The sequence below is a fragment of the Gavia stellata genome, chromosome 22 (assembly GCF_030936135.1).
Source record: "Gavia stellata isolate bGavSte3 chromosome 22, bGavSte3.hap2, whole genome shotgun sequence".
NCBI lineage: Eukaryota > Metazoa > Chordata > Aves > Gaviiformes > Gaviidae > Gavia > Gavia stellata.
The window spans coordinates 10,972,388-10,983,952 of record NC_082615.1 but is presented as its reverse complement, the minus strand read 5'-3'; the positions used below and the strand labels follow the sequence as shown (position 1 = coordinate 10,983,952).

The 11,565-nt window shown below is 38.6% G+C and overlaps 1 protein-coding gene across 1 annotated transcript; it reads right to left on the bottom strand.

Moving 5' to 3' along the window:
• Nucleotides 1–1,319: 1,319 nt before the first annotated feature.
• Nucleotides 1,320–8,379, bottom strand: APOH (apolipoprotein H). Its single transcript, XM_009809916.2, has 8 exons — nt 8,316–8,379; nt 6,994–7,170; nt 6,268–6,364; nt 4,810–4,886; nt 4,033–4,221; nt 3,266–3,445; nt 2,569–2,766; nt 1,320–1,697 (listed from the first exon to the last, which is right to left on the bottom strand). Exons 1-8 carry the CDS (start codon nt 8,377–8,379, stop codon nt 1,627–1,629), a joined length of 1,053 nt encoding a protein of 350 aa, XP_009808218.1. The 3' UTR covers nt 1,320–1,626.
• Between the last annotated feature and the right edge of the window lie 3,186 nt (nt 8,380–11,565).

Genomic DNA, 11,565 nt, shown 5'->3' with positions numbered 1-11,565 from the left:
AACTTTACTTACACCAACTTCACCGTATTTTACTGTGAAAGACAAGTCAATATTAAGCTGTGTTTGGTATCTCAGCTACCGTCCTGAATGTCCCAATCCCAGGGATGTGTCCACACAACATTTAGACAAGATGTCCAAACAGATAGGTTCCTGCCAGCTGATCTATGTATGTGTTAAAAGCAATTATGAATATCTTGGCCTGTAAGTCAAACGTCATTCAAGGATCCCGCTTAAACATGCTAGGAACCAAAACACAGCACACATTGTACCAACAAAATACCCTCTTCAGTTGCTAGTCTGAATTTGTCTGTTTCTACATTCGAGAATTAAATTGCTGATGAGTACGAAGTATTAAATACTTAACAATAGCTGCCTCGATCTCTCCTTAAAAATGGGAAATATAAGAACAAATTATATCAGTCATACTATTAAAATATTCATGTGCAGCCTTCAAAAAAAAAGATAATTAGAGTATGTTCAGAGTTTTTTAATGGTAGCTGTAGCATCTTACAAGCAGTTTGATCTTAATGTTAAATGGTCCTTTTAAAAAGTTCTACAGTAGCTTGCTTACTGTGTAGCTTACTTCTGCTTTTAATCACAGAGAAGGCTTTTATACTTCAGAGGGAACCGCATATGACTCATGACAATTTATTATAAGTGTACAACAAATATTTCTCTATCACTTTCTAGTATGTTGAAATTATAATTATTTTTTCTGAATGGAAATGGAGACATAAGCACAAAACTTGCCAGACTGGATCATACCAGTGAACTACCTGTATCATAAATCAAATTAAAAGTACAGTTTACTTCAAAGCTACTTAATGACCAGAAATCATTACTATTGCTTGATGGTGCACAACTCTTTTTTTTTAAAAAAAGGAATCAGTTCCATTGCGTAATATTGAAACAGTGGTAAAAATTAACAGTTGTTTAAAACAACAGTTTCAGGTGAAGTTAGAATCTCAAAAACAAAAGTAGTCTTACTAAGTTTAGCAATTTTTTTTAAAAGTGTAAAAGAACCCTTCTTCTGATGCTATTGACATTTAAACTGCGGTTGGATACTTGGCTTCTAAGCTTATTTGGAAATCTCAGTCTTTCTCCTTACGTAAATTCTGGAAAATCCTAGGCTGATGACCCTCTGTCTATCTATAATTAAAGTTCCACTCCCTATCATAGGGGAGCGGTAATGGAATTAGAATCCAGCTAATTACTAACGATGAAGGCCTTTCTGTATAAATCAGTTAAGAGCTAAAGGATTTGATTGATGGTTAGGTAATATTAAATAAGAACACACTATTGGCTGAAAATTACTTTATTGTAAAGGGACTGCTATTAAGAAAGTAATTTACAATTGCATAAATGTTGGAAATATGGAAAGAGAAGCAGTATTGCGGGAATTTTGAGGAAGGCAGAGAAAAGAGGATGAAAGTCAACGGCTGAAATAATGTGTCATAGCTTGTGAAAGAGGCTGGCAGGGATGGTGGTTGGGAAAACAGCTAAGACCGTTTGCAGAGAGTCCGGAGTTCACCTGGAAATTTAAACTCACAGAAGCTAAGTTTTTCTCTCGTATATAATGCTTTGTCTCAGTAAGGCAGAGATTTAGTACTGTATTACTTCTCTGGTTCATGCTTGGTCTTCACATGGTTTCATGTCCGATGGGTCCTTCTTCACAAGAGTTGAAAAAAAGCCACGTTCTGTTGAAAGCAAGTTAAGAACTTGGGTTAAATTCTTGAAACATGTGATAGCTGAAAACAATATGTCTCATGGTCCCTGCTAGGTGAGCAATCAATCTTGGCATCATAGTAAAACTGCTAGAAGAAATACACTGTTTTAATTTCTATTTTAATGAAAGCTAAGCTACATCCATCAGAAGCCAAGCCAGCTGTGAGGAAAGATGTTTTCATCATGCATAGGTTGTGTTTTTCCCTTCACTTACAAATGAAAATAAAACTTACAAGGAATATTCTATGTAAGGAATATTGATAAAACAAATGCAAAGCATTTCCTCTCACTATGGAACATCAGTATTTAGCCTGTTTATTTATTCTAAAAACCTGTGTTGTTGTGAAGGAGTTCCTCCAGCATCAATTCCTCACTACAGCTGGCAGCTGCTTTTTAACACTCTTGGTCCGAAGTCAGAACCAGTGTGTTACTGGTCAGCAAAATGTGGGAGTAATTCACCAGAATGGGAGTGAACACCTCAGGTTCTCAAGACTGCAGTGGTGTTCAGGCTCTTTTTCACTGTAGAAGACGTTGATCCAAGAATTCCTGAAATCCCGGAATACTTTATGTACGGCCTTTTGTTTGGGCTAGGCCACCTCTAAATAACACCTTCTAAGAACAGAATGGGGATTAAAGCAGGGCTCTGACGTACCCAAAAGAAAAGTCTTGCTGTGCATTCTCTCCTCTCAGGCCATTTCTTCCTAAATACCCAGTAAGTTTAGCACAAGGCAGATGAATTAGCCAGTCAAATAGGGCTCGAAGATGAATTATGACATTGCACCTACACTAAAGTACTTGTTATTCCACCAACAGAAGCTGGTTTATGATTAGCCTAGCTCGTACCTTTGAAACAGGCAGGGAGAGTAAGGTTGCCATCCACACATGGAACAGCTACGGTATAGGCACAGGATTTTTCTTTATTCTTGCAGAAGAAGGATATAGTTTCACCATGCTGAATGCCTTCCTTAAGGTCGTTCTGAACTCTTTTCTTCTCACCATTGTATAATACTACAGCTTTTTTAACTGGTATTTTACATGGTCCTGTAAAACAATCCAGTTACAAGCAACACATAAGGATAATTAGAACTCTGTTTTGAAAAGTGAGTAGATTAGATCCCATCAGAAATCTGTATAGGTGACATTTGGGAATGAAAAATAATATGTCCCACACGCACATAGTACTTCTGCTGGTATTACAATGCTGAAGGCATTCAGAGCCCTAAGTATAGGGTCAAAAGTTTCCCATGAAAATCCAGTCTCAGTAAGATTTCTAATTATGTTAAATAGGAAGAGGAGAGGAAATAGTCAGACAAAATAAAGTTACATGGCTGATTACTGAAGTCAATTCAGATACATCATGTCATACAACGTTCAGTGTTGGGAGTTGTCTTAGATTATCAGGGCCTTGAAATTACTATTTCAGTTTTCTTTTGAGGACAGCTCTTGCACAAAGGTGTAGTAGCTCACTAACAATCAGAGCAGTGGTCTTTTAGGAAAATTCAATCTGATACGTGGTTTCTAACAGATAGTGTATGTATACCTTTACAGGTTGGCTTTGTGGACCAGTTTCCAGTCTTTTCACACCGGGAATGCTTAGGTCCGTCCAGCACATAGCTGGACTGGCAGCCGAAGCTGACGCTTTCATTATAGTGGTAAGTTCTACGAACAGCAAACTCTATGAATCCATTTTCTATTCCTGTTGGAGTGGGGCATGTGACAACTGCGGTACAAAAACAAAATCAAAGCTTTATCAATGTTGCAGTTCTGAAAGACATACTATATACTTTGAAAAATGCATAAAACTTTCACGGTGGTTCATTTCAGCCTATTGCACAGGAAAACATAGCCAGAGGAAAGAGAGTTTAAAAAAAAAAATTACTTGCTTTAAATACACATCTATTGCAATCTGTGGTTATATCCAAAACCTACTTAAATGTGGCATAGTTTCACTGAAACTAGTGAAGTTCTTAGGACTAAGGTTGTCTATTTCTTAGATTAATCCTAGCACTTAGTAGAATAAAAAGTTTGCTGAGCTCTGGAGGCCAGATCTGATTCCCCACTCTGAACTGTGCTTAGCAGGTTTTGTTTATATAACCTTCATACCTGCAGCAAATATTTTGTCAATCCCACATTGCGTACAATCTTGTTAGCAATCACCTTGCATTCTCGAGTCTGACTTTCAGAATAATTCTACTGTATGTTTGCAATAACAATTGTAAAAAAAAATAATATTAAGGTTGTTCATATAGTTTTATATATACAATTCTAGGCAACATTTTTAGGTGTCGATAAAAGTAAGTTACTTACCCTTGCACTCTGGAATGCCGCTCCAGTTCCCATTGGCCATGCAGGTAGCCGTCTCATTCCCAATAAGTGCGAGAGGAGGTACACATTCAAAAGTAATTGTGTCCATGAAATTAGAAATATTTCCAGGTTTTAAGCGACGGTAAGAAAGGACTCCAAATTCAGGGAGCGAGGGAGGTGCACAAGTCACCGCTGGAAAAGCACAGCATTCATAGAAATTAAAGCTTAAAGATCAAATTATTACTAGAATCACAGGAGCAGCATGCTTATAACCAAATTAACCCACACTGCCCTTTACGGAAGTGTAGTTAACAAAACAAAAAGTTCAGATTAAAAGTCTGAGGAGCCTTAGAGTATGTAATTCATGATTTTTGCTGTATTTTTCCAACAATATTTTGCAGTATATTGCTTTTTCAGTAAAGTGTTTATGCAGGAGATGTTATAACAAAAACACGTATAACAGTTGCAAAGGCATGACAATATCCTCTTTTTATACACAGGGAGAATGAATTTGAGTGGATAAGCACCTTACCTTCAGCTGTGAATAGCATCCCTGATCCTGGCCTTTTGTACAGACCTTTAAACTCTATTTCTCTCAAACTAGAATCCACACATCTAAAACCAGACATACAGGGTTCTTCTTGATTTTTCCCAACCATTTTTTTGCACGGTGCTATAGGAGGCCTCTGAATAAGAGTGTGTGTAATTCTGAGCAATGTAAAGGAATCCTTCTGTAATAAGAATAAGGATAGAGTAGTTCTTCAGTATTTAAACACTTACGTTGACACTGTGGAAAAGTTCCACTCCACTTTCCATCTGCCATGCATTGACTCGTTCTTGTCCCAACAAGGTTGTAACTGAAAACAAAAAGACCTGGTTATCAAAAAGCTTGATGAACATGGAGAAGTATCAAGTTGGTCTTTGCAAGAAAGATTACTATTTCTCATAAACAGACTTGAGAGTCCAGTTCTGAAATCCTTCTCTAGTGCTAGCACTTACTGACCTCAAAGGAAGTTTAGATTCAAATATGAAAAATTGTTCGCATTTGAGTATTCCAAGCATCCAGACAAAAGGCTTGATACAACAAGATGTTTTACCATTTCAACTGTATATTCTATCTTATATATTAATTTCTACAAGTGATTAATACTCTGGATATATGTAAGTAGTGAGCATTGGTCTGTGATTGCTAATGTAAATGTTACGGTTTCCTGGGAGGAGTTCCTAGCTAATTACAGCAATTAGGACCAAACTATTGCAAAGAAGTCAGCACTCTTTAGAACTAAAGTCACTGAGGTGCATTATTTTACTTTAATGCCAGATAGCCCAATTTAATTTCCATATCCACTCTAAATGCTTCTCTCCCATCCTCTGTACTTATGTTATTAGCACTTACTCTGAGTTTTAAAGAAATGTTCATCGTGTGTCTGTCATTTCAATATCACATAGCTGAAACCCAGTAAATTACAATTAGCAAAATTAAGTCAAGTCCCATTGCTACATTTGGTCTCATAGCTGAATTTATTTATTCCTTATCTTGCTCCTGTTTTGCAGAAGAAGGAGGTAGCTGAGGCTGTTGACAGTCTTTGGTGAATGCTAGGCTATGTCTGACCTAGGACCTTCCCAGGTAAATACTGTTTATTAATTAATTACCCAAGTAAAATTAACTGTGTGCTACTATCAAATATTTCCCTGCATTTGCTGTAACTATTTTTCTTTAAATGAATCCTTATTTCTAAAACTGGCAAGTAGCCTTGAGTAAAAGTGCATTTGTTCCAGGCACCAAATTAGGATTAACCTCATGTTTTCATTTACTGAGCTCAGAAAGGCATAGAAACAAAATTTTCAGTCTCCAGAGCCTAACAGCATAACAACTTAGATGGAGATTATCTTCTCTCTGCTGTAGGATTTCATCTCATGATGTAGTAAGAGGATTTAAAAAGCAGGGGAAAGCAGTCCAGAATAAATCTTTGCATAAAATCTCTACTATTTTGATGGTTTCCATATCTGTAAGACATTGCTTTGGAGTAGCAAAGCTCCAGGATGTCATAGCTAAGACTGAACAGAGGAGGATCACCAGATACCCAATTTATTTTTTTTTAGTTTCTGAAGTGGAGGTGGGCTTTGATGTGCCGTTTATCTAAGTTCCCTGGCTTGCAATACTGCAGCAGGTGATACTAGAATGTGACATCGTGATTTAGGTTATTTATTTAACAGCATGAGGAAGGGAACGCTTACCCTGGTTCACATGAAAAACTTATAGAACTCTGATAGTGGAGGTCTAGAAAATCAATTTTTCCATGCTGCAAGGGTCCAGGACTGGGACATCTTTTTGCTGTGAATTAAGGATAAAAAAAGGATAATATTATTTCATGAGGCATGAAGCTAAGGTAATGGAAATGAAATGAGTTGATCATAAAGGGGTCCTGGTGTCTTTCACATTTCGCCAGTCCTATGTACTACATTTCATAAGTCTAGCTATTTTACATTTCTATCAAAATATAGTAGTTTCAAAGTTTTTGTGATTAAATAATTTTTAACACTTGATTGTCTGAGGAGAATAACTTTTATGCAATGAAATGATAAAAATTAAGAATGAGGGATACAATAAATGCAGGTGTTATCAAGCAGTATATGTCATTAGAGTATAAGCACTGCTGAGGTGAGTCAGATTAAAGTTCACCTTGTCCGGATCCAATCTCCATCACCATCTGAGAGCAGAGGCTTAAGGGAAAGCGTGGGACATGCATGGGAAGATCCTTCCCCTGTTACTTGCCCCTCTTCTCCCCCACGCCCACTTGTCTTCCGACAAGTAAGGAAAGAACAATCAGAAAACAGAAGTGTATCGGTTTAAATATATCAGATTAATCATGTGGACTACAAAATATCCTTTTCAGATCAGTGCGTGGCATGTCACTGCAACGGCATAAAATCTAGGGGTAGGATTTGCTTTGTTTTACTTACGTAGGCATAACAGCGTATTGAGAGGCCACTTGCCAGTCGGGAGGCAGGTGTACTTCCTTTGCCCATTATTGGGGACGAACCCAGGCCTACAGGTATATTCAATTTCCTCACCCACGTCATACACGCTTTTGTTTACATCAATTGTGGCAAATAGCACTTCTGGTGGCCTGGGACAGACTGGAGGAAAAGAGATGCTTTACAAGAAATTGGGCAGAAAGTTGGAGTTGTTTGTATTTCTCAACTGGAAGCACAGGTTTCTGTATTATCATCGGCTATGGTATGTTCCTGCACTGAGCTAAACAGTGCTTCTGTAATCTATGGGTACAGAAATTACTGAGGCAGCTGATGGCTGCTATAAGCATTAGCCAGAAAAAGATGTGCTCTTCCTCTTCTCCTCGGCAGCTCTATCAGTGGCCCCAGTTAGATTTTGTGTCACTTTTTTTTTTTTGCTAAAACTTACTTTTGCTTCAGAATGGTTTTATGAAGGTATTCTGCAAAGTGAGTCAATTATGGTAAATTATCTTGGACAAAAGAGGGTGAGAAGGACTTAGAAGCAAACCAATGCATTTCATTTTTAATCTAAATTAGTTTGGTGGGGTCAGCCTGAAATGAGATTTTTTTTTTAATTTCTTTTTCTCTGGTTTCCCCAAATTTTCTGCTCAGTGGGGCAAACACTCTGTTACATTAGACAGTTCTGAATCCAAAACAGCTTTAACATGTTGACAGTGTGAACAGCTCATCACCCGGAGAGTGCGAACAGGAGGGGAGCAGCGAGGGAGGAATGGAGGGTGCAGACTGCGCTCCTGCAAAGGCCATGAAGAGAGGCACCTGCTGAGATTGTGGGGAGAGAACAGAGGAACACAAAGCTCATGCTGTAGAAATGCATAGTGAACAGAGGGAGAGAGTACATGGAACAGTGCCCAGAGCCCTTGGTGTGGGGGAAAGGAGGAGAAAAGCAAGGCAAGAGCCGTGCCAGGCAGCCCCTGCAGCGGAGGGGAAAGCGAGGTGAGCAGGGCAGAGGGATGGAGCGAGGTTAGTTCCTGGCACACGCAGTGCAGGCAACTTGGTTTCCACAACTTCTGTCAATATTTCTTCTGTTTTCCTCCATTTTATCCTTTTGTATACAGCAATTCACCTCACTGTAGGAAGAGACGGAGGGAGGAATGGAAGGGAAAAAGAGAGGAAAGAGCTTTTGGAGAAAATTCCTCTTCAAAACACTTGACAAGAATTGTCTGAAGGCTTTAAAATCCTGTTGCTTTCTCCAGCTTCCCTCACTCATGCTTCAGGATAGTATTGCCTGTTAGAAAGTGGAAGATGCTTACCTTTTGCTGTAAGAGCGCAGTGACTCAGAGCAACTATGCACGCAACCAGTGCCAGGGAGTACATTGCTGCCAGTCCACGAGCCCAAATGACCCTCGGTCCAGTGTTTCTTCTCTTAAAAATGAAGGCATCCACAAAAGGATGGTTACATATTAACTCTTTGTATTTATTCCCATCTTAGTAAACAGAAGATAAAAGGTTCTTTGTGTTCCTTGTAATAAAGGATGAAACAACCATCACATGTTGCATTTGTACATAATGCAGGAATTCAAATAGCGATCTCTGCTGAAAACGTCTCCTCTCTGGTTGTTTCTGCAGAGCATCTCCTGTTGGGACCAATGTTTTTGAAAAAACAATATTATCTTCTCAGCATCTTTAGAGCATGAGGATGTTTGGAATACGATATTGGATCAAATAACAGAACTGTCACTAAGAAGCTTTTGTTTATCACTCGAGCTTGTACATTTCTATGTACCAAAGAGTCCTGATAGTTATAACGAAATCTTTTTAAGGCAAAATGATTAGTGTTGGAGTGACATTGGTATTGTCATACACCTCCAGTGATGATACCAACTTCATGCCAGTTTACACTGAATGATGATCTGGCCTGAAACTTCAGGCTTCAGGGGCCTGTTTGATCAGATTCCCATCATCAGTAAGCATCTTTCAATTAACAGGTAACTAAAGCAGCAGAGACAGGTCTCACTATGCCAGCGCTGCAGGAAAGGTGAAATAATGATTCTGGACTGTGCTCATTTTTGACAAGGGGATCAAACTTAAATCACATTTTTGGGTGGTATAAAAACTTGTTTTGGTGCTGTGATTTGGGGTCATCAAGTCAAAACTCCACAGATACCAGCTGAGGTTCTGATCCCTGCAGTTCTCCTAATTTAGCAGATTTTAACTGCAGGAGCATCTGAAGTGCAACCAAAATAACATTTCTGTAATCATTGTTCCACAGTTTGGCGTTTCTAATCTAAGTATCCTCCTTCCCTGCTGACTCACAGCCTGTGAGGGGGAGTGAGGGACATTTGAAGCTCTAACGAGAAGCTAGGCTATGTCAAACACTTACTGCTGTGATCTTAAATAGTTTGTTTATTTTTGTTTTATGAAGTTTCTCTGTTTGCATTTAAAACACAAATTTTAGCCACGATGTTAAACAATTAGGAACATGCTATTCCTCTCAGGAAGAAAGTGCTGTGAATGTCCTGCTCAAAATATTTACCAAATACACAGTGGCAAAGGGCAAAGTACCACTGCTAAATCAACAGAAAAAAAACTGACTTCATTTTCTGTATTTACATCTGATTATTTTTCCATTTGTCACAGCCAGCTTTGTCCTCTTCTCGTTCTCTACAAAATTTCACAAGTATCTTTTCCCTTCCCAACACACTGCAATGCTGTAATGAACTTCCTTGCCTCTGGTTTAAATCCTGCCTTATATCTGCCTGATATTTGATGACATGCTTTTCTGTGTTTAAAATAGCACAGGAATAGATGGGCACAGTTTTATCCATTTCAACGTTGTCCATATGAGCATTTCTCACTGTGCGCAGCAGATGGCAGAATGCACTCTGCCATATACCACACAGACATACAGGGGAACTGAAAAGTTTTTTATACTACTTTAAGAAGAGGAAAACAAATTGGCTTAAATAATGTGTACATTATTTTTTCCATAGATTTTGTGTGTGATAACTTTACTACTTTTAAAATTGAAAGTAAAACTGAATAATTGCATGTGAAACTGAAAGATGAATGAATATTTAAGTATGCATTTTACACAACTGCATAATAACTGCCAATATTGTGATTCTTCTTGAAAACATATTTCTCTGCAGTAAGATGCATTAGAATGTACATTACAAATAACTGTGTCTTTTCCAGTAACTGGAGAAGACGTGATTATTATTGTATGGATTTGCCTTGGCAGAGCATGAGCAAACCAACCTAGTTCTTCCTGTATTTGTCTATAGTATGCAAATATATATATATAATCTGATTTTTCCATCAAGTCCAACCCACTCCTTTAGCACATGTGCTATTTATTATTATAGCTCCTACAAGAATCATAGAATCATTTAGCTTGGAAAAGACCTTTAAGATCATCAAGTGCAACCATAAATAAACCTAATCATGAAGCAGAACTTTATTTCATTAGTGACCATATAAATACAGAGCAGACTGGTGGTCTCTACCACAAATAGTATTATATTCTAAGGGAAGAAATGGTAGCTGCAAGCCCAGAAAGTAGTGCAAGAACACCCTGAGATGATACCGGCTAGCATACTATGCAGAGTATCAGTATCACAGCAGTCTAATTGTTACCCGGTTTTGTGCTAGCATAACCTAAAAGGAGAATATGCGGGAGGGACGTGAACAAACTGGCTTTGCAGAAGCAGTGTTGCCCTGATAAAAATGTGAAGGGCAGCATAACAGAGATCGAGAGTGTGTGTTTGAAAAGATAGCAATTAAATGATGGAGACCAGCATCATGGGCTGATCAGAGTGGTTTCAGGAAGGAGTAAGAGAGAGGAAGAGGATAAGCCAGCAAAGGCCTTAAAAGTGAAGGTAAAAATGTCATATGGAAGAGAAGGAGGAAAAAATAGTAGAGGGATGCTAAAAGAAAAATGATGATGAAAAACAGTCTATGCAGCAGCATTCTTCATTGACACCAGGGGTCAACTGGAGCTGTCATGACAATAGGAAAAGACACAGTAATAATCGAGACACAAGATATAAGAAGGTAGACAAAGACTTTCAGATGGGAATTGGTCTCTCCTAGAGATATTATGCAGAAAGTTTGCAAGAACTAGGCAGACTGAAGGTCAGTGCGAGGTAGCAGTTCCCCAGCCAATGAGCCAGACCTTATGTCCTTCCTCTAATCTGTCTGTCTGCTTCTCTAGTTGATGCTGTAATTTTCCTGAGGTTGTAGGATATGTCATACCTCTGATCCTGCCACAGACTTACTGGCAGTCTGTCTTCCCAGACAATGGGTGTTGGATCTGTGTTACCCACCATTCTCAAGATTTTATGACTGTTCTTCAACCAGAAAATGCACGACATGGCCAGTTCAAGATGTGGATGTTTCTCAAATCATCAGGAATGTATTGATTAGGGACACTGAGATAGAATATTAAAGAGAAGTCTGAGTGCAGTCCTCCCTTATGTGCCAGCATCCCCTTGCTGAGGCACTCTCTCTGGCATGAGAGCTGACCTTGGGACTGTACTTGGACCAACAATCTCATCCTTT

Coding starts and splice junctions, on each gene's coding strand:
- APOH (XM_009809916.2), bottom strand. CDS start 8,379: ATGTACTCCCTGGCACTGGTTGCGTGCATAGTTGCTCTGAGTCACTGC. Junction 4,887..6,267: donor AGTTTTTCATGTGAACCAGG/GTAAGCGTTCCC, acceptor TTTTGTTTTCAG/TTACAACCTTGTTGGGACAA. Junction 4,222..4,809: donor AACTTTTCCACAGTGTCAAC/GTAAGTGTTTAA, acceptor GTGCTTTTCCAG/CGGTGACTTGTGCACCTCCC.